At 42.6% G+C, this 22,793-nt stretch overlaps 1 protein-coding gene across 3 annotated transcripts in view; it reads left to right on the top strand.

Moving 5' to 3' along the window:
- LOC140463298 (VPS10 domain-containing receptor SorCS1-like) overlaps positions 1-22,793 on the top strand; it is a 1,204,408-nt gene that overhangs the window by 801,472 nt on the left and 380,143 nt on the right. For all 3 annotated transcript variants that reach the window (XM_072557066.1, XM_072557065.1, XM_072557064.1), the window contains exon 4: positions 14,256-14,414. In XM_072557066.1, coding sequence (XP_072413167.1) covers positions 14,256-14,414 — 159 coding nt within the window. The remainder of the gene's footprint in view (positions 1-14,255; positions 14,415-22,793) is intronic.

Raw genomic sequence — 22,793 nt, 5'->3', positions numbered from 1 at the left:
AGAACATGACACACCGGGAGCACATTACATGGAATAATATAACAGTTGTTTGTTGTTTGGAAAGAGACTCAGCGAGGTGTATGTTGTGCACAATGATGCACAGCTTCTTGTGTACTCTTGCCTTTTGCCAAGATTCCAATTATCAGCTTTACTCCTGAGTTAATATTGGTGTTTTCATTGAAAGTGAAATTGCTACTAAACCTGTTTCACAAAATGTTCAGTGGAACAGGCCAGTTAAATAATGCAGCAGCAGAAACATACTTATATTGAAACTCAGTTTGTACATCTAACTAGATGTGCTCACAGAGCACAGAATAAAGAGTTGAAACATGATTTCCCCAACTAACAAATATTTTCATTTCAACCAATACAGAGAAAAATTATGAGGTCTTTTGAACCTATAAATTATCCTTAAAATGTGTTTGTCAACATTTAAAGGAGGTAAATGATATTTCTAAGGCCTCCTGTGACGGTGATGAATAGCAATATCAAGCTCCGGCACCAGAGCATGTGTCTACTTGAGAGCTTGTTTATCGAATGTTAATGAAAAACTATTAATCCATATCATTCTATGAATCCACATGGAGAGGCTTGTAAGGGAAGCAGCAAACTACTCTGTGACAAATGTACTGCTGTTTTTGTCCATCAGCAACTTCTGCAGCTTGAAAAATTCAGTGCTCTTCATAGAAAACCTGACTGGAAGGGTTTTCTTTTGTTTGGATGTGGTATGGGCCATGAAGATGTGATTGATTGGTACCACTTTTTTCTTGTTCCCTTTGTTGTGGTGTGCCTCAGAGATCAGTGATGGGATCACAATTATTCACAATTTACGTAGAGGATTTGGAGTAGGGGACCACAAGTCATGTGTCAAAGTTTGCAGATGACACTAAGATGAGTGGTAGAGCAAGGCGTGCAGAGGACTGTATAACTTTGCAAAGGGACATGGATAGTTTAAGTGAGTGGGCAAAGGTCTGGCAGGTGGAGTACAATGTTTGTAAACTTGAAGTCATCCATATTAGTGGGAATAACAGTAAAAAGGACAATTATTTGGATGGTAAAATGGTGTAGCATGCTGCTGTGCAGAGGGATGTGGTTGTCCTTGTGCATGAATCACAGAAGGAGATGCAGCAGGTAATAAGGAAGGCAAATGGAATTTTTTCCTAATTGCGAAAGGGGACTGTGTTTTAAAACTGGGAAGTTATGTTACAGCTGTACAAGGTGCTGGTGAGGCCACACCTGGAGTACTGTGTGCAGTTTTGGTCTCCTTACTTGAGAAAGGATGGACTGGCACTGGAGTGGGTGCAGAGGTGGTTCACGAGGTTAATTCCAGAGTTGAGGGTCTTGGCTTATGAGGAGAGACTGACTAGACTGCGATTATATTCTTTGGAATTTAGAAGAATGAGGGGGGATCTTATAGAGACGTGTAAAATTATGAAGGGAATAGATAAGATAGAAGAAGAGAGGATGTTTCCAATGGTGGGTGAAACTAGAACAAGAGGACATAGCCTCAAAATGAGGGGGAGCAAATTTAGGACTGAATTGAGAGGAAACTTCTTCCCCCTGAAGGTTGTGAATCTTTGTAATTCCCTGCCCAGTGAAGTGGGTCAGGCTTCTTCAGTAAATGTTTTTAAAGCTAAGATAGATAATTTTTTGAACGGTAAAGGAATTAAAGGTTATAGTGAGAGGGTGGGGAAGTGGAGTTGAGGCCATGAAAAGATCAGCCGTGATCCTATTGAATGGTGGAGCAGGCTTGAGGGGACAGACGGCCTACTCCTGCTCCTGGTTCTTATGTTGTTTATTATGTTGAAATCCAAATTGCTCTTTTAGATCAATATAAGAACAGATTCAAGCACAATCAGGAGGACATGTGTTATCCAAAAATGGAAGGAACAGCTCAACTGAAACTTTCAGAAGTATCATCGAATTTGAAGTTTCTCTTCTTGTCCATTTTTCTATCTTGTCCAGCATTTAGATCATTTGCTAAAATCCAAAGTCTGCTTCATTTCAATCTTGGTCTCTGCCATGTCAATCCCACTGAGATGTTTCTTTCTCTCAAGCATTTAACAGTCAGTCTTTATTATTCCCAATTTATACTCCACAGCTCCTGTCTAATAGCTGTATAATTTCCTCTCCCCCAACTAAATATGTCTGTTCCAATCCCTCTCCATGGCTATGGTAAAGGTGAAGCAGTGCTGGTCACTGTCACCGAACTGCTCTCCCACCAAGAGATCTGACACCTGGCCTGGCTGGTTGCCTAGTGCCAAATCCAATATAGCAAAAGTGAGTACTCAGATGCTAGGGATTAGAGTCAAGAATGAGGTGCTGGAAAAGCACAGCAGGTCGGGCAGCATCTGAGGAGCAGGAAAATCAATGATTCGGACAAAAGGCCTTCATCAGGGACGATGAAAGGCTTTTACCCGGAACGTCGATTTTCTCGCTCCTCGGATGCTGCCCAAGTGCAACTTGGCCTCCGCCCTAGTCGGCCTGTTTACATATTGAGTCAGGAATCCTTCCTGGACACACCCAGCAAAATCAGCTCCATCCAGACCATCTGCACTGAGGAGGTTCCAATCAATGTTGGGGAAGTTGATCACCCATAACAACAACTCTGTTACATCTGCACCTTTCCAAGATTTGCTGTCTAATCTGTTCTTCCATCTCTCGGCTTCTATTGTGTGTGTGGGGGGCGGTCTATGGAAAACACCCAGTAAAGTGACTGCTCCTTTCCTGTTACTGACTCGCACCCATACTGACTCAGTAGAGAAACCCTCCTCAACAACCTCTATTTCTGCAGCTGTGAAGCACTCTCTAAGTAACAATGCTGCTCCCCCTCTTCTTTTATTCCACCTCCCCCCCACCTCCACCACCCAGTTGAAGATGTAAACCCTGGAACATACAGCTACCATCCCTGCCCCTGTGAAATCCATGTCACCATTATGGCCACAACATCCTAGCTCCAAGTGCTATAAAACTAATATAAAAGAAATAAAGATAAAATAGAATAAACCAAACTATTTATGTATTACACAAATGCAAAGATTTTGAAATACACGGTAAAATGTATTCACATGAATCCCAAGATTAATTTGCAGTATTCATACCAGGAAGAATTCCTATTTTGATCATCTTGATCAGGTTTAATTGTACTGTGGCTTCCACTCCCACTCTTGAGATCCGATTGCCTTTTCCCGAAACCTTTATACAGCTGAGCTTAAATTTTCTCAACTTCAAACAACCTACTCAGAGTTTTAGCCAAACTTTTCTAGCTCTGGATCGTTTAGTAAACTCATGACGCTAAGGTAACTTATTTTTAACAATTCTAGATTTTCTGTTTGCTAGGACCACCTACTTTACACGTTCAGCTTTAGCCAAGACCATGTAAAACACAAATGAAAATGTTTATTACAAGCTATAGATATTTCTCTCATCAAAAGAAAAGATCTCTGAACATTTAAAGAAGCAATCTCTGAACAGCCTAAAACACAACCATTTAATGTGTTTACTCATGGAAATCTCCCAATACAAACAAACACCCAGTACTTATCAGGAAGTTTTTCACTCATTGTACTTTAAAATAAATCACCATGGCTGCAGAAGTTAAACATTAAACCCCTTCAAACCCATAAGTTTATCTCCAAAAATCCAAACTTTAAAAGAAGTAACATTCAAGTATTTTAAAAATCCTGCAAAACATATCACACATCCCCCCCCAAAGAAAAAGAAAAATGTACCTTAAAAGGTGTTTTCATTAGTTCTCAAAGCTATCCTAATGCGTTTGCTATTTCACAGGAATGGTCGTAACACTTTGGTATAAATGCACAGTAAGTTAAACAGCAGTCTTATTTTCCAACAGTTTTCCAACAGTTTCCTTCAAATGTGCTCTTGATAAAACATCCATTACACATACCTTTTCCAAAACATGTGAATAATATTCAAAGTTTGTGTGAAGATTTGTAGCTCGGGTGCTCGTTGTTGTGGTTCTGTTCGCCGAGCTGGGAATTTATGTTGCAGACGTTTCGTCCCCTGTCTAGGTGACATCCTCAGTGCTTGGGAGCCTCCTGTGAAGCGCTTCTGTGATCTTTCCTCCGGCATTTGTAGTGGTTTGAATTTGCCGCTTCCGGTTGCCAGTTCCGCTGCAGTGGCCGGTATATTGAGGAAAGATCACAGAAGCACTTTACAGGGGGCTCCCAAGCACTGAGGATATCAGCTAGACAGGGGACGAAACTTCTGCAACACAAATTCCCAGCTCAGCGAACAGAACCACAACAATGTGAATAATATTCAAATTATATAGTTGGAGAAATAAGTTTTATTGAAATAATCACAAGTTTTTGTCCTGAATGCTTTCTATGAACATCAAAGGATTGTGATGCTGTAAGTAAGTTTCTTCCATGTTGTGTTGGTGTGTATTTCAAAATGCCATAGAACCAACAGAAGACCGGTGTAAGAGCAAATTACTGCAGATGCTGGAATCTGTACGCAAAGTGACAAATGCTGGAGATCACAGCAGGCCAGGCAGCATTCATGGAAAGAGGGCAAGGTAATGTTTTGAGTCTAGATTACTCTTCATCAGAGCCTCAAATTTGATGAAGAGTCATCTAGACCTGAAACGTTAGCTTGCTCTCTGCCTATGGATACTGCCTGACCCATTCTGACTTCCAGCTTTTGTTGTTTTCAGGAGACCGGATGTTTCAGTAAACACAGTGGAATAATTTTGTTAGCGTGCAGTCAATTCCTTTGAAACATGACAGATAGGCAGTTCACCCTCCAACTTATCATCTGGCAGTGAAACAGGCCCCGTTCTGATGTTGCTGACATTAACAACCAGTTTCAATGGTTTCTCATCATGAAGCCTGTGATTGTCAACCGATGTGGTTGTCAACACAACTTGCAGGTTATCAAGGGCACTTTGATATGTTTGTGTCCATTCAAACCTTCTGCCTTTTTACAAGTCTGTAAAAGGTGCAACAATAATGCTGATGTACATAGGGGTGGCACGGCGGCTTAGTGGTTAGCACTACTGCCTCACAGCACCAGAGACCTGGTTTCAATTCCTGCTTTGGGCAATTGTCTGTATGGAGTTTGCACATTCTCCCATGTCTGTGTGTGTTTCCTCCAGGTGCTCTAGTTTCCTCCCACAATCCAAAAGATGTGTAGGTCAGATAAATTGCCCATAGTGTTAGGTACATTAGTCAGAGGGAAGTGGGTCTGGGTGGGTTACTCTTCAGAGGGTCCTTGTAGACTTGCTGGGCCGAAGGGCCTGTTCCGATAGTGTAGGGAATCTTTTTAAAAAAAACTTGTGACAGAATCCACTCATTGCAAACGCGGCACAGAGTTACAAGCACGTGGAAACAGAAATTGCTGCAGCAAGTCCAGCAGCATCTATGGAGAAAAAAAACAAAGTTGACATTTTCGAATCCCTTCTTCAAAATTTCAACGCTTTTCCTCGGCGCAAGTAAATCTAATATCCTTCATATTTTTCATTGTCTCGGTGCTCATCGGCCTTGTCCTACAGCTTGGGACAAACAAATCTCCTTTGTCTTGGCAATCTTAGCTAAATTCATAACCAAATTGTCTTCTTGCAGCTGATCGAACAGCTCAGTTAAGTGGTGTAAATATTTTAATTAAAAATAACTAAGTCAGCAATGTAAACAATACAGTTACATAATCCTTACCTGGAAGCTGTGTTTCAGGAGGCAGTCATATCCCTTGGATTAGCAGAGGTTATTAAGTTTTACAGAACAAGAGGACAGAGTTGTTGGAATGCGTTGCCAGTGGTGGTGGTGGAAACAGAGTCATAAGACCATAAGACCATAAGACTATAAGACATAGGAGCGGAAGTAAGGCCATTCGGCCCATTGAGTCCACTCCGCCATTCAATCATGGCTGATAGGCATTTCAACTCCATTTACCCGCATTCTCCCCGTAGCCCTTAATTCCTTGTGACATCAAGAATTTATCAATCTCTGCCTTGAAGACATTTAGCGTCCCAGCCTCCACTGCACTCTGCGGCAAGGAATTCCACAGGCCCACCACTCTCTGGCTGAAGAAATGTCTCCGCATTTCTGTTCTGAAATGACCCCCTCTAATTCTAAGGCTGGATCCACGGGTCCTAGTCTCCTCGCCTAACGGAAACAATTTCCTAGCATCCACCCTCTCTAAGCCATGTATTATCTTGTAAGTTTGGGGACATTTAAGCAACTGCTGGATATGCACATGGATAGCAGTGAGTTGAGGCATGTGTAGGTTTAGTTAATGTATTTTACATTAGGATTAAACCTCGGCACAACATTGTGGGCCAAAGGGCCTGTTCTGCTGTACTTTTCTATGTTCTAGAGTATTGAAAGGATCAGGAATCTAACTTCAGTCACAGCAGATAAGGGGAAAACTCTGACAAGGGGCAGTCAATATAGGACTGAGGGTGTTGTACTTAAATGCAGGCAGTATACGAAACAAAGTAAATGAGCTTGGAGGGCAGATTGGAATTGGTTGGGAAAGTGTATTGGGTAGCACAGAGACGTGGCTGCAAGGGGATAAGGACTGGGACCTACATATCCAAGGATACACTTCCTATTGAAAGGACAGTCAGATGGGCAAGGTTGTGTTGTTAGTAAGAAATTAAATTAAATAATAGCAAGAAGTGATACAGACCTGGAAGGCATGGATTCTGTATGGGTAGAGTTAAGGAATTCCAAAGGAAAAAGGTCCCTGATGGGTGTTATGTACAAACCACCTAGCAGTGGTTAAGTTGTGGGGAAGAAAATGAATCGAGAGATAAGGCGTGTAAGAATCGCACTATCACAATAATTGTGAGGGACCTCAATGTGCAGGTGGACTGGGAAAATTAGGTTGGTTGTAGACCCCAAGGAAAGGAATTCATGGAATGTCTATGAGATGTGTTTTTTGGAGCAGCGTTGGCAGAGCTCACTGGAAAACAGGCAATTCTGAATTTGATGATGGGGCAGACTTGATTAGAGAGTTTAAAGTGAAGGAACCCTGAGGGGCAGTGACCACAATATGATAGAATTCACCTTGCAATTTGAGAGGGAGAAGCTGGAATGGTAATGAGATTACAATTGAGAAAAGTTAACTATAAAGACGTGAGGGGAGAGCTGGCTGGAACTGATTGGAAGGGGAACCTAACAGGGAAGACAGTGGAGCAGCAATGGCAGGAATTTGGGAGGCACAACAGAAATTCATCCCAAGGAAGGAGAAACATCCTGAGGGGAGGACAAGGCAAAGATGGCCAACAAGGGAAGTCAGAGACAGCACAAAAGCAAAGGAAACACATCAATGTGATGAAGGTTGATGGGAAGCTAGAGGATTAGGAAGTCTTTAAAAAACAGCAGAGGATAACTAAAAAAAAAAGCAATAAAGGAGGAGAGGATGAAATATGAGAGTAAGCTAGCTGGCAATATTAAAGAAGATTACAAGAGTTTTTGTTTCAATATTGACAAGGAAAGAGAGAGGCGAGAGTGGACATTGGACACTGGAAAATGAGGCCTGAGAAGTAGCAATGGAGAACAAAGAAATGGCAGAGGAACTGAATAGGTACTTCCCATGAGTCTTCACAGTGGAAGACAACAGCAGCAAACCAGAACTTCAAGAGAGTCAGGGGCAGAGATGAATCTAGTGGCCATCACTCAGGATAAAGTGTTGGGGCAGCTGAACATTGAGTAATACACCCCAACTAGAATGACTATATTCACAGTTAGAACATAGAATAATGTAGCACAGGAACGGGCCCTTCAGCCCACAGTGTTTTGCTGAACATGATGCCAAATTAAACTAAATCTTTCTGTCTGCCCTGGGTCTACATCCCCCCATTCCTTGCACATTTTTGTGCTTATCTAAAAGTCTCCTAAATGCCCCTCTCATATTTGCCTCCACCACCCTGGCAGTGTGTTCCAGATCCCTACCACTCTATGTAAAAAAAACTCACCCTGCACATCTCCTTTGAACTTTCCCCCTCTCACCGGAAATGCAAACCCTCTAGTATTAGACATTTCAACTCTGGGAAAAAGATTCTAACTGTCAACTCTGTCTATCCAGCTCACAGTTTTATAGACTTCTATCAAGTCTTCCCTCAGCATCCGCTTCTCCAGAGAAAACAATCCAAGTTTTTCTAGCCTCTCCTTGTAGCTCACACCCTCTACTCCAGAGTTCTGAAGGAGATAGCTGAGAAGATTGTACAGGCATTGGTAGCAATTTTTCAGGAATAACTGGAGTCAGAGAGAATCACAGAGGACTGGAAAATGGCTAATGTAACACCCATTTTTAAGAAGGGAGAGAGACAGCAAGTAGGAAACAGTGGACTAGTTAGTCTGATCTTGGTCATTGGTCAGATTTTAGGGTCCATCACTAAGGATTGCAGAGTACTCGGAAGTGCATGGCAAAAAACAGCAGAGTTAGTGCTGCTTCATCGAGGGAAGGTCAGATGAACCTGTTCAAATTCTTTGAGGAAGTAATAAGCAAGTTGGACAAAGGAGAGCCAATAAACATGATCTGTTTGGATTTCCAGAAGGCCTTTGACAAGGTGTCACACAGGAGACAGCTAAATAAAGTAAGAGCCCATGGTGTTAGGGTAAAGGTACTGGCATTGAAAACGGGGATTAGCTGACTGGCAGAAGGCAGAGAATGGAGATAAAGGGGTCTTTCTCAGGATGGCAGTGAAGATTTGCAGTGGTCAGTGCTGGGACAATAACTATTCATGTTATACATTAACAAGCAGGACGAAGGAAGTGAAGGCATTGTTGCAAGGTTTCCAGATGACAACAAAGATAGGTGGAGGGACAGATAGTGTTGAAGAAGTGGTGAGGCTGCATAAGGAGTTGGACAGGCTAAGAGAGTGGACAAAGATGTGGCACATCAAGTATCACGTGAGAAAGTGTGAAGTAAAGCACTTTGGTAAGAGAATAGACATATAGACTTTTTTTAAAATTGGGTAAGGCTTCAGAAATCAGAAGCACAAAGGGACTTGGAGTCCTAGTTCAGGATTCTTTTAAGATTAACATGCAGGTTCAGGTGGCAGTTAGGAAGGCAAATGCAATGTTTGCATTCATTTCAAGAGGACTAGAATACAAGAGCAGAGATGCACTGCTGGGGGTGTATAAGGCTCTGGTCAGACTGCTTTGGAACATTATGAGCAGCTTTGGGCCCCATATCTAAGGACAGATGTGTTGGCTTTAGGAGAGAGTCCAGAGGAGGTTTTCAAGAATGATCCCAGGAACAAAGCGCTTGTCATATGAGAAACATTTGAGGACTCTGGGTCTGCCTTTGATAAAGGTTAGAAAGTTGAGGAGGGGATCTGATTAAAATTTACAGAATACTGAGTGGCCTGGACAGAGTGGACTTGGATTAGTGGTCCTGGAAGAGCACAGCAGTTCAGGCAGCATCGAAGCTACTTGGATGCTGCCTGAACTGCTGTGCTCTTCCAGCACCACTAATCCAGAATTTGGTTTCCAGCATCTGCAGTCATTGTTTTTACCAGAGTGGACTTGGAGATGATGCTTCCACCAATGGAGAGGCTAGAACCCAGGGCACAGCCTCAAAGCCTCAAAGCGAAGAGACGATCTTTAGAACTGAGATGAAGAGGAATTTCTTTAGCCAGAGGGTGGTGAATGTGTGGACCTCACTGCTGTAGAGAGATGTGGAGGCCACGCCATTGAGTGTATTTAGGGTAGAGACAGGTTCTTGATCAGTCAGGGGAGCAAGGGTTACAGGGGAAAGGCAGGAGGATGGGGTTCAGGAACACATCAGATATGATCAATTGGTGGAGCAAATTCGTTGGTCTGAGTGGCCTAATTCTGGTCCTGTGTCTTTTGGTCTTGTGATCTTCAGTGATTCAGTTGGTTAATCATTGGAACGTGGCTGGTGCATTTGCCATTCCAAATGGAATGACTTTGCACTGATCAAGTCTAACCATTGTTTCAAAAACCAATATTTCATAGGCTCTAACAGTCAATAGAAGTTGCCAATGTCCTTTCAGAAAGTCAATGTTTGTGACAAATTGTGTGTGGCCAGTTCACTCACTGCAGTCATCCAGTCTCAATATAGGATGAGACAAATAGTGTTATCACACTTGTGATAGTCAATTCCACAGTCTTGCTGACACATTTAATTTGGGCACCATTATGATAGGAGAGCTTCAGTCACAAAGACTAAGAACTTCATCTCTTCCCCAATCACTTTGAATTGGTTTATTTCTGCTCTGGGTCCCTGTGTCACACTACACTTTGTTGATAGAAAATAGCATTTATTTTTCTCTCCTTTCTAGACTTGTTTTTGAAAGCACTGAAATATTGACTGTAAGTGTTACATTTTGAAGGCTTTATCTGCATGCATGTAAATAACTTATTACCCACTAGCCAATGTGCTTCACTCTTCCCCCTTCCCCCCCCCCCCCCACCAATATATTATGACAGACGTTATCAAATGCCTTCTGGAAATTCAAAAACACCACTGGTTTTCCTTTATCTATTCTACTTGTTACATCATCAAAACCTCCAGATTTGTTGCACATTTCTGAAACCCATGCTGGCTTTTTCCAATCCGGGTCATAATTTCTAAATGTTCTGTAATCATGTTTACAATAGACTCTCGCATTTCTCCACTGCTGACGTCAAGCTAATTGGTCTGTAATTCTGGGCTGTGTTCCTTCTCTACCTCTATTTTTATATAGTGAGGTTACATTTGCCACCTTCCAATCTGTCGGAGCTGCTCTAGAGTCTGCAGAATGTTACAGAGTACGACCACAGTCCAATATTTTCAGGACCACTTCCATTCATTCTCTGGGATGTAGATATCAGGGCCTGGAGATTTGTCAACATTTAAACCAATTAATTTTTCCAGCACAATTTTCTTACTAATACTGATTTCCTTCAATCATATCCTTTCTCTCGACCATTGGCTTCCAAACTTTTCTGGAGAATTACTTGTGCCCTCTTTTGTGAAAATAGAACCAAACTGTGTGTTCAAGTCTTCTACCTTTGTTTTTTGCTCCCCACAACGTCTGACAGTAAGTGAGCTCTATTGCCTTTAATGCCCTTTCTCACTTCACATATTCATCTTTTACAGTCTCTTTCAATGTTCCCTGAAATTTGATTCTCATTCTCTAATTTCAAATAGTTCTCCCCTTCTGCTGAATTCTAAATTTGTCCCAGACCTCAGGCTTGCTGCTTTTTCTGGCAATTTTATGTCTCCATTTTGGATCTAATACTTACCCAAATTTCTTTTGTAAGCCATGGTTGAGCCAACTTATTTTTGCGCTAGACAGGAATGAATAATTGTTGTAATTCATGTGTATCTTGTTTAAATATGGATCATTGACTATCTGCAGTTCACCCCCTTCCCCCATAAGATTTTTCAACTTCTCCTCACTAATTCGTGCCTCACATTCTAATGGTTTCCTTTATTTTAGATTCAAGACCCCAGTTGGTTAGAATATTCAAAACTGAGATCAATAGATCTTTGAGCATGAAAGGAATCAAGGTCCATGCTGTTAGAAGTGAGAAGTAGAGCCAGCGGAAAAGATGAGATTCGATTGAATGACAGAGTAAACTTGAGGGGCCTGTTATCTACAGCTGCTCCTATTTCTTATGCTTTAATTTACTTTCCGTAACCTATAGTAATTAATATATTAATAAATCATTATTGCTGTATTTGTGTAGCTGTTGGTCATTTTCACGGTATATTTAAAACTTCAGATAAGAGTAAATGACTTTGTACCATATTATCTTGTAAAATAACATTAGTGAAAGATATTCATTCCCCAACAATACTATAGAAAGCAGCTATGATCTTAGATCAATGTTCGGAAGGTCATGCTTGTGGATCCATCCATTGAACTTGCCAAGCAAAAATAAACCAGAACTGATAGCAGTATGTGGCAGCAACGGTGCAACTGATGTATGTCCAACAATCTTCTATTTAAACCAGAGAGCCCACAAAGTCACAGTAGTAGAACTTAAATGTTTTCCAATGCTCAGGTATGATATGCTAAGAGCGTACACTGACTCCCACCCCAACAATTATGTCTTACTATTTGGCAAATGCATTATGTGTATCAATCTCATGTCTTATCTACAATTAATGTTCATTCAATTAAAAATGGCAATGCAATGTAGTTTCAATAGATTCACCAATTCCCCTGTTTCTTTGCTGGAGTCCACTAAAACGTCCAATTTATTTCTAGCTGCTGGTAACTTGGGAGAAGGGTTTTTTATCCTCAATATGTTCCCTGCACTTAATCACACCAAACCATAATGGGTTCCTCTTGTTCTCTGAATATGTGGAAACATATTGTTTCATTTTTGAAAATAATGGCATTGGGTCCCTCAAAAATTATTGGGAAATACCAAATCATGAGAGACTGGCAAGGGAGAAAGAATGAGAGAGCAACACAGATTGGAAGAGTAGGAAACACAGGCAGGAATGCGAGAGGAAGTGGAGCACAATATGGTCAGGGAGAGTGGGCAAAAGCGCAAAATGGGAGAGGGAGAGAAGAGAAAAAGAGTATCACAACTGAGCAGGGGAGAGGTAAAGTAAACTGAGACAGGTGGAGAGAAAGAGGGAGGGAGAGAGGGAGAACAAAACATAGTTCAGTTAGGAGGGAGAGGATGAATCACAAACTGGGAGATGGAAGTAGAGAAGAAAAGAGTGAAACACAAAGTGTGAAAGAGTTAAATACAGGAGACAGAGGGACGAGAGAGAAGTAAACTCACAGATATACAAAAAGAGAAACATGAGGAGAAGGAGATGATGGGCAGAGTGGCCAGGATGCAGCAAGAATTTCCTCATTCATGATTCTCAGATTGTACTCAGTATAAACCCTGTCCACCCATTTTGCAGTTGTGCAAGAAAAACAGAAAAAATAACTGAAAGAGCAATAAAAGAAAATAAATTCTCTAAATCCATCTTACCTCCTCAGTGTTTTAAAATCAAATAGCACAAACTGATTGACAATTGGTCCATGATTAAATCTTCAGGAATACCAATATTGGTAATGCTACACTAAAATGTATTTAGCATTTTCTCAATACATACCATTAAAAGTACTTCTTTTCTTACATTTATCATTAAATCTCATCTAAGACCATCTAAAATAACGGTGATGAAGGAAAATAGATCTATGGAAATGCATTTGTATCATTAAGAAGAATGAGAGGAGATTTAATTGAGGTATATAGGATGCTAAAGAAGAGCAACAAAGTAGATGTAAAGAAGATGTTTCCCCTCAGAGGGAAATCCAGAATGAGAGGTCATTGTTTCAGGATAAGGGGTAGCAGATTTAAAACAGATGAGGAAACACTACCTATATCAAAGGGTCGTGAATCTGTGGAATTCACTCCCCCAGAGTGTGGTAGATGTTGGGACATTAAGTAAATTAAGGAGGAGACAGACAAAACTTTAATTGGTAATGGATTAAAGGGTTATGGAGAGCAGGTGTGAAAAGAGAGTTGAGTCTAAGATGAGATCAGCCATGATCGATTGAAATGGCAGAGCAGGCTTGAGGGACTGAATGGCCTCCTCCTGCTCCTAGTTTTTATCTTGAGTTTATAATGCGCACTGAGGAGGTAAGATGGATTGAGAGAATTTGTTTTCTTTTATTGCTCTTTCAGTTATTTTTTCTGTTTTTCTTGCACAACAGCAAAATGGGTGGACAGAGTTTGTACTGAGTACAATCTGAGAATCATGAATGAGGAACATTCTTGCTGCATCCTGGCCACTCTGCCCATCATCTCCATACTTGCACGTGGTGCACGAGGAAGTCTTTCCACAAGCAAAGCATTCCAAGAGCAAAAGCCAGAATGAAACAATCCGCAATTTTGTCATTGTTGTGTTCGTGACTCTTTCAACTGAATGATTTACTTTGTAAAGCGAAACAAATAATCAGATGATGACATTCCCAGCACCAGCCTGAAATGAGCAGAATCATCTGTGATAGCAGCACCTTGTACTCGCACTGCGTACAAGATGAACATTGATATAGAGCAGACTGCAAATGTGTTGGAAGGGCATTTTCGGGTCATTCCAACTACTGCACTTTCAAAGGAATCTGTTCTTCAGTGACATTTTAATTATAATTCAAACAGGGCAACCAATTTGTAATGTCACTATTCATTCACCTCTCTTCCCTGTTCACCTCCCATCATGAAATTCTCAAAACAAACAAACCCTTTTCTAGTTTTGCATTTCTGTCTGCATAGTTCAGCCTTTCCCCTGACCTGTTTTCTCTTTCCTCCTGCCTTGAATAGATAATGCTCGTGAGTGATCCAGAGATTGAGAGCAGTGTCCTCATCAGCTCAGATGAAGGCGCAACCTATCAAAAATACCGGCAAAGCTTTCAGATTCAAAGCATGCTGTTCCACCCCGAGGAAGAGGATTGGATTCTGGCCTGTAGCCAAGACCAGAAGGTGAGTGATATTACTACAGCCCATCATACAGTTCTGGAATTTGAGCAATATTTTTGCACACTGCAGCTTTGATTGTGGCAGGAGCATGTGGTTGTTTAAGAAAATGAGTTGCAAAATGCTTACGTGTCTACAAATTTCGAAGCGTCAAGAGCCAATTGAAAAGCTGGGAGTGAAAGCATCCAGATGTCCAGCAGCCACTGGCTATCCTTGGGTGTGGATGGGGGCCCCATCCAAGGCAGAAGGCTACATTTAGAGTCTGAGCTGAAAGGTGTGGTGCTGGAAAAGTACAGCAGGTCAGGCAGCATCTCTCTGAACCCCATTATTCACCCTCATTGAGGTTATTGACATTATTCACAATTCTGGCTGCATTTGGCAACGTTTGGTGCCTCTTTGGCATCAGCTCATGACAGAGGGGGTACCACTCACAATAAAATATAACCAGTGCCCCTTACTCTGAACTCGGACCTGAAACGTTAACTCTGATTTCTCTCCACAGATGCTGCCAGGTCTGCTGAGCTTTTCCAGCAACTTCTGCTTTTGTTTCTGATTTACAGCACCCACAGATCTTTCTGTTTTTGATTTAAGCTATATGCCTTTGCGTCAAAGAAAGCTTTGTCTGAATTCTCTGAGTGATGTGCTGCTGGGGAGAAAAAAATCAATTGCTGTTAATTTGTCTGAAGGATTGAAGTATTTGAACGTTGTGGAAGTCTTTCTAAGAAATTGGAACACACAATATTCAATCTCCTGACATTTGGATACGGTCTTCCTCAGGATTTCAGAGGATCAAAGCTAAATCCTCCCACAGCCTTACAGAGGCTGATTGGGGGTTACTAGCCCCTTAGAGACTGACTTGGAGATGGGAGGGCTCGGAAAATGACAATGCAAATTCCATGTCCTTCATTGTCATGGAATGGCAGTGGCTGTAGTGCCCAATGCCAGGCAGCCGATTTAGTTCAACAACAGGCTGAGTGTCGTCTATATGTCTGCAAGTATTGGAATGGATGTCTCCTTGTAGAGAGACTGTCACTGACATTGTGAGAGCCTCACGGTAGCTACTTGTGGGTAGGGGCTCGTGAGCTGCTCAAGAGTGGAGGGAAGGTCTTCCTTAAAAGCTGAATGAACCCATGAATGATGGGCACTTTCACAGCCACTCCTGGAGAGTATTGTTGGCTACATAGAGCAGTTGATCTTCCGTAATTACACCGGTACCACTCCCCACCTCTTCCTCCGCTACATTGATGACTGCATTGGCGCCACCTCGTGCTCCCGCGAGGAGGTTGAGCAATTCATCAACTTCACCAACACATTCCACCCTGACCTTAAATTTACCTGGACCATCTCTGACACCTCCCTCCCCTTCCTGGACCTCTCCATCTCCATTAATGACGACCGACTTGACACTGACATTTATTACAAACCCACCGACTCCCACAGCTACCTGGATTACACCTCTTCCCACCCTACCTCTTGCAAAAATGCCATCCCGTATTCCCAATTCCTCCGCCTCCGCCAGATCTGCTCCCAGGAGGACCAGTTCCACCACAGAACACACCAGATGGCCTCCTTCTTTAGAGACCGCAATTTCCCTTCCCACGTGGTTAAAGATGCCCTCCAACACATCTTGTCCACATCCCGCACCTCTGCCTCAGACCCCACCCCTCCAACCATAACAAGGACAGAACGCCCCTGGTGCTCACCTTCCACCCTACCAACCTTCGCATAAACCAAATCATCCGCCGACATTTCCGCCACCTCCAAAAAGACCCCACCACCAGGGATATATTTCCTTCCCCACCCCTTTCCGCCTTCCGCAAAGACCGTTCCCTCCGTGACTACCTGGTCAGGTCCATGCCCCCCTACAACCCACCCGCCCATCCTAGCACTTGCCCCTGCCACCGCAGGAACTGTAAAACTTGCGCCCACACCTCCTCCCTCACCTCTATCCAAGGCTCTAAAGGAGCCTTCCACATCCATCAAAGTTTTACTTGCACATCCATTAATATCATTTATTGTATCCGTTGCTCCTGATGCGGTCTCCTCTACATTGGGGAGACTGGGCGCCTCCTAGCAGAGTGCTTTAGGGAACATCTCCGGGACACCCACACCAATCAACCACACCGCCCCGTGGCCCAACATTTCAACTCCCCCTCCCACTCTGCCGAGGACATGGAGGTCCTGGGCCTCCTTCACCGCCGCTCCCTCACCACCAGATGTCTGGAGGAAGAATGCCTCATCTTCTGCCTCGGAACACTTCAACCCCAGGGCATCAATGTGGACTTCAACAGTTTCCTCATTTCCACTTCCCCCACCTCACCCGAGTTCCAAACTTCCAGCTCAGTAACTGTCCCCATGACTTGTCCGGACTTGTCCTACCTGCCTATCTCCTTTTCCACCTATCCACTCCACCCTCTCCTCCCTGACCTATCACCTTCATCCCCTCCCCCACTCACCCATTGTACTCTATGCTACTTTCTCCCAACCCCCACCCTCCTCTAGCTTATCTCTCCACGCTTCAGGCTCACTGCCTTTATTCCTGATGAAGGGCTTTTGCCCGAAACGTCGATTTCGAAGCTCCTTGGATGCTCCCTGAACTGCTGTGCTCTTCCAGCACCACTAATCCAGAATCTGGTTTCCAGCATCTGCAGTCATTGTTTTTACCTGGAGAGTATCAACCCTCTGATTGCCAGGGCCTGCCTTCATGAGCTCAAAGACACTTAAAACAATCTCTCTGATCCTTGCGGACTGCCTTACCATGGACCTTCTAGAACAATATACTGAGGAGCCAAGTAGAGCACAGGCTCTCCTGGATTGGGTGTTGTGCAATTAGAAACGTGTCATAGAGTCTTAGATTCCTACAGCACGGAGACAGGCCCTTTGGCCCAAACTGGTCCATGCTGACCAAAATGTCCATCCACACTAACCCCATTCCCCTGCACCTGGCTCATATCCTTCTAAACCTTTCCTATCCATGTATTTGTCCAAATGCCTTTGAAATATTGTTAATGTACCCGCCTCAACCACTCCCACTGTCAGCTCCTTCCATATACGTACCACCCTCTGTGTAAAAAAGTTGCCCCTCAGGCTCCCTTTTATTCTTTCCCCTCTAACCTTAAACTGATGCCCTCTAGTCCTCGATTCCCCAACCCTGGGATAAAGGCTGAATGCATTCACTCTGTCCATGCCTCTCATGATCTTATACAACTCTATAAGGCACTACAAACATCAATTCCACCCACCACCGATCCTCAGTAGCACAGTGTGTATTATCTACAAGATGCACTGCAGAACTTCACCAAAGATCCTCAGTCAGCACCTTCCAAACCCACATCTACTTCCATCCAGAAGGATAAGAGCAGCAGGTATGTTGGAAAACCACAGCCAAGTTCCCCTCCAAACCACTCACCATCTTGATTTGAAAATCTATCACTGTTCTGTCACTGTCACTGGGTCATAATCCTGCAGTTTCCTCCCTAATGGCATTGTGGGTCAACCCACAGTACATGGACTGCAGCAGTTCAAGAAGGCAGCTCACCTCCAAGTTCTCAAGAGGCAACTAGGGAGGGGCAATAAATGCTGCTTTGCCAACAACGTCCATGTCTCAAGAATGAATAAACATATGCCTCTACCGCCACCACTGGCCTGTACCCCTAGAACCTGAGACCCTTCCCACCACTGGCCTGAACACCCACACTCCAAGTTCCAACATTTAAGACCCTCACTACAGTTCCTGACATTTATCCAACTTAATCCCCTGCATTGTCACTGCCCAAACATCCCATCCTCAGAAGCCCTGTACTTTGCCACCAGTACTGCCCTCCCCCTACACCATTGTTGGCCGCAACACAGCCACTATTCCCCATGCCATCCAAACAACTCCATTAGATGGCACCCTACTTACCTTGTACCCTAATGCCTTACTCAACTCAAGATCATCGGGGTCTCCCTTCCCTCCATAGTCTGTGCAACCTCCAGGCCAAACATATTTAGTTAGAAATCTGCAGGTTATTAAAAGCTGAGAAACTCTAAACTCTCAGTTTCCCAACATTCATGTAAAAGTTCTTCACAGTTCATAGGAAAGAACTGGGGAGAATCAGTTGCATTAAATTTAAAGGTTTGATATCGAGATGTAAATTATCTGAATTTGAATTGCTACAAAGTGATAGTGTTGGGGAATAGATTGAAACATTGCTTCACTGGATATTTTGAGCTTCTTCTTCTAGCAATCTTCCATATCTAGTGTCACAAAGCTGTTTTTTTTTCTAAAAGCTGTTCCTTTTCTCAAGGATACTGTGTCCTTTTTTTTTCAGAGGGGTCATAAACCATTCCTGGTTTCAATTAGACTGGTTTAGTACAGAGATTAAAGGGTATTAAGAGGCCATTTTGTTTATATGTAAACAGATGAGACTTCAGGCCAAAGTGGTCATGTTTTAGACATGACCTGTATAATGAAAGGGGAGTGGTCAGCTGTCGAGCTGAGGAGTTTAGTTCAGTCCAGAACTAGTTGGGAGTTAAACAATAAGCTATATGGAAACAAACTCTCTCTTCATCTGCTCTTCTAACTTCAACCTTTAAGCTTCTGTTCCATATTTTGACAGTGTTTCAAGAGGGTTTTTTTTATCAGGACTGTTGTATATATTTGGAACAGCATAATTAAGTCTTGTTTGGATAGACTGAGTTCCGTAGAGGTTGTTTATTCTGTTCTTTGTGTTTCATTGTGTAAAACCTGGTAGTCAACCTAGCTAACCTACTCCAGGTAATTTTCACTGTACACTTGCCAAGTTATGGTCTGGGCTGCCTGCTTAAGAATGTTCTGAGTGGTCTGGCCTAGTCCATAATGCTAAATAACTTTCTCATGTTTTTAATGCTTTGTGTAATAAATCTTCATTCTGTTGCTAAAGAAAATCTGCAACCTGATGTAGCTATTTTATAGTAAATGACCACCACGTCCACTGAGAAAAGGATTTGTCAATCCAGATTTTATTCTAACTTGCCCAGGATTATCATCACCTGGGATTATAACAATGGCAATGCATGGGCCAATCCATGTTGATTTGTCAATCAATCAACTCCCTTCTTTTCCTGAAACTAAACTATTGTGACCGTTTTAAATTTGACATTTTTATGTTTTTCTGATGAGTGCAAGGCAATAAGCTCCATTTACATCTCCCTCTTTCCAGCAATACCTTCCGTGTAATCGCTGTTTTCTTTTCTCACCTGTTCTATTTTATCCTTCTCCTCCTGCTTCACTGAGTGGACACTGGGCACTTTTCAGCATCTTTCCTCTATGAAGAGAGGCTGGATAAGCTCTGGTTGCTTTCTTTGGAGCAGAGAAAGCTGGGGTGGGGGAGAAACTGATAGATGTGGATAAGATATGAGGGGAATGGATAGGGTGGACACCAAGCAGATATTCTCCTTTGTTGGAGGCTCAATAACAATGAGGCATTATTGTAAGTTGAAGGACAGGAGGTTTATAGGGGATTTAGGGAAAGAGTTTTGAACCCAGAGGGTAGTGGGTGTCTGGAATGCATTGTCTGGGAAGGGAGCTGAGTCAGGAGAACTCACAATCTTTACAAAGTATTTGGAGAAGCACTTCAAGTGTCATAGCATTCAAGGCTATGGGCTAAGTGCTGGAAACTAGGACCAGTGCAGATTTAGAGTTACTTTGGTCGGACAGTCTCAATGGGTCAGAAGGTCTCTTCTGTACAGTATGATTCTATGAATTTTTGATTCTGCCTCCTCCCTGGGTGTGCACACTAATATTCAGAAATCTATTTAATCATAATGTGGAGGTGCCAGGGTTGGACTGGGGTGGACAAAGCTAAAAATCACACAACCCCAAGTTATAGCCCAACAGGTTTATTTGGAAACACTAGCTTTCAGAGCACTGCTCCTTTGTCAGGTAGCTAGTGTGGCAGGATCATAGGACACAGAATTTATAGCAAAAGATTACACTTCAAAATAAACCTGCTGGACTATAACCTGGTGTTGTGTGACTTTTAACTTGATTTAGTCATCCATGATTAAAAATGAGCCAAATAGACAATACAACTTAGAGTTCCTTGTCACAAAATTAAACATGAGGATCAGGTGATAACATAACTTAGGTTTGCAGGATTCCATGAAAACTGCTCTGAGATCAGTGCCTGCAGAATAAATGTCTCTAAGTCTGTAAGTGATTGTGGTTCATATAGACTACAGAGGATCAAGCCCTGTATGTAGTTATTCCATTCATTCAGAAGGCACCACCGTATCACAGACAATTCAGAAGACCAGTAGGGATTGTACTCACATTGTTTCCCCACAGCCTGACTAGGGATTAGACATAAACCATGAAATAGTTGTTTCCTCATACATGAAATGGATTTGCCTTTGTTACTCTGCTTCTCATTATAGCCAATGAAAGGCAGACTTCTGTCTGGAAACAAGAAAAGAACATCAGACACGAGCAAGATGTGTGCTTTCATGTTGCCCCAGTGCATCCCAAAAATATCTTTTAGAAATAACAGAGACAAGGGAGAAATGGGTTTGAATAAATACACAGTCAAAACCACAGCAGTACGAGTTTCCAACGAGGGTCAGTCCTTCTGTTTGGGAAGCAAATGGAACTGAATTGCTCACCTGATGGTACCTTTGTAATAGTTAACAGAAATCAAAGAGAGTGGCAGAATTTTCTCATTGCTCTTGGTCAGGTGAGGATGGTGAATGGTTTAGTGTTGTTGGCCTCTGTTTACCAACCGCAATCCAAGTGCAAAAGGCATGCAGGCAATTGAGGTTAGTTTGAAACCAAATAAGAGGAGAAAGTGAGGACTGCAGATGCTGGAGATCAGAGCTGAAAATGTGTTGCTGGAAAAGCGCAGCAGGTCAGGCAGCATCCAAGGAGCAGGAGAATCGACGTTTCGGGCATGAGCCCTTCTTCAGGACCGAAACGTCGATTCTCCTGCTCCTTGGATACTGCCTGACCTGCTGCACTTTTCCAGCAACACATTTTCAGCTCTGAAACCAAATAAGGCCTTTAATAGAAGCTGATAGGAATGTTCCAATTGCCTATAGGTCATTCTCTCTCCAACGGTGCCCTGTTGCAGAATAGAAAGTGACAAATGATTTTCCCTCATGGGCCAATCCAGAGGAAGGGAAGATAATGTTAAATAGAGAGCCAAGCCACTCAAAAGCAAAGTCAGCATTTGTTTCTACAGCTTGAGCTCTCTTTCAGCTGAGGGTGTGGATCCTTGGTCTTTGGGGTTTCAGGACTGAGACAGATGTTCATTAGGTAAAGATATTGAGAGATGTAGGACAAAGCTCCACACAAATTACTTGTGAGGAAAGTAATAATTGAAAGCATAAAAGACAACATGAGTACAAAATTGTCTGAGCGATAGGAACCATAGAGTTATCGGCAATGGATATTTTTCAGGCTGGAGGAAGTTTTGTAAGGCCCAGGAGTCTGTATTGAGACTTCGCCTAACATTTATAAATGATCTGGATCTTGGTGTGCAGGGGCCAATTTCAGAGTTTGCAGATGAGACAGAGTTTGCTGATACATTAAACTTGAAAGAATTCTAAACCGTGAGGTGGAACAGCAGGAACTCCAAACAGCCATTGAACAGTAGGTGCAGGGCTTGGGTGGATGGCAGCAAAGTATGAGGTGAAGCATTTTGGTTGGAGGAATGTTAAAAGACATGATTTAATAGTAAATAAAATTCTGAAGGGAGTGCAGGAGCAGAGGGACTAGTGAATATGGGCACAGAACAATACAGGTAGCAGGATAGTTAGAAAGAGCAGTTAATAAAGCATATAGAACTCTCAGCTTTATTAACAGGGGGCATAGAGTACAAGAGCATGGACGTGATGTTGAACTTGGGCAAGACACTTTTTAGACTTCAGCTGGAGTATTGTGTACAGTCCTGGGAACCACATTACGGGAAAGACATGAAAGCATTGGAGAGCATACAAACTGATTTACAAAAATGATTCCAGAAATGAGAAACGTCAGTGATGAGGATCGATTGAAGAAGTTGAGACTTTCTCCCTGGAGAGAAGGAGGCTGAGAGGAGATTTGATAGAGGTTTTCAAAATCATGACTGGCCTGGGCAGAAGCTATGTTTCCACTTGTAAAAGAAACAAGAACGAGATTTAAAGTGATGTTCAAATAAAGCAAGGGAGAACGGGAGAAAAAGTACTTTTCCACAAGCGAGTAGTTCGGGTCTGAAATTCACCACTGGAAATGTGGTGGAGGACGGTTCAACTGAAGCATTCAACAGATGTAGAGGTGCATTGTCTGAACTGAGATGTCACATTGTTTTTGTACTGATTAAACCTTAGGCTGTCTCGCGACTGTGACTTGAAAGAGGTTCAGGGATTTACATATTAATCAAACTTGCA

Source organism: Chiloscyllium punctatum, chromosome 38, assembly GCF_047496795.1.
Source record: "Chiloscyllium punctatum isolate Juve2018m chromosome 38, sChiPun1.3, whole genome shotgun sequence".
NCBI lineage: Eukaryota > Metazoa > Chordata > Chondrichthyes > Orectolobiformes > Hemiscylliidae > Chiloscyllium > Chiloscyllium punctatum.
Note: the sequence above shows the minus strand (reverse complement) of the source record. Positions and strands in the feature narration are given on the sequence as shown.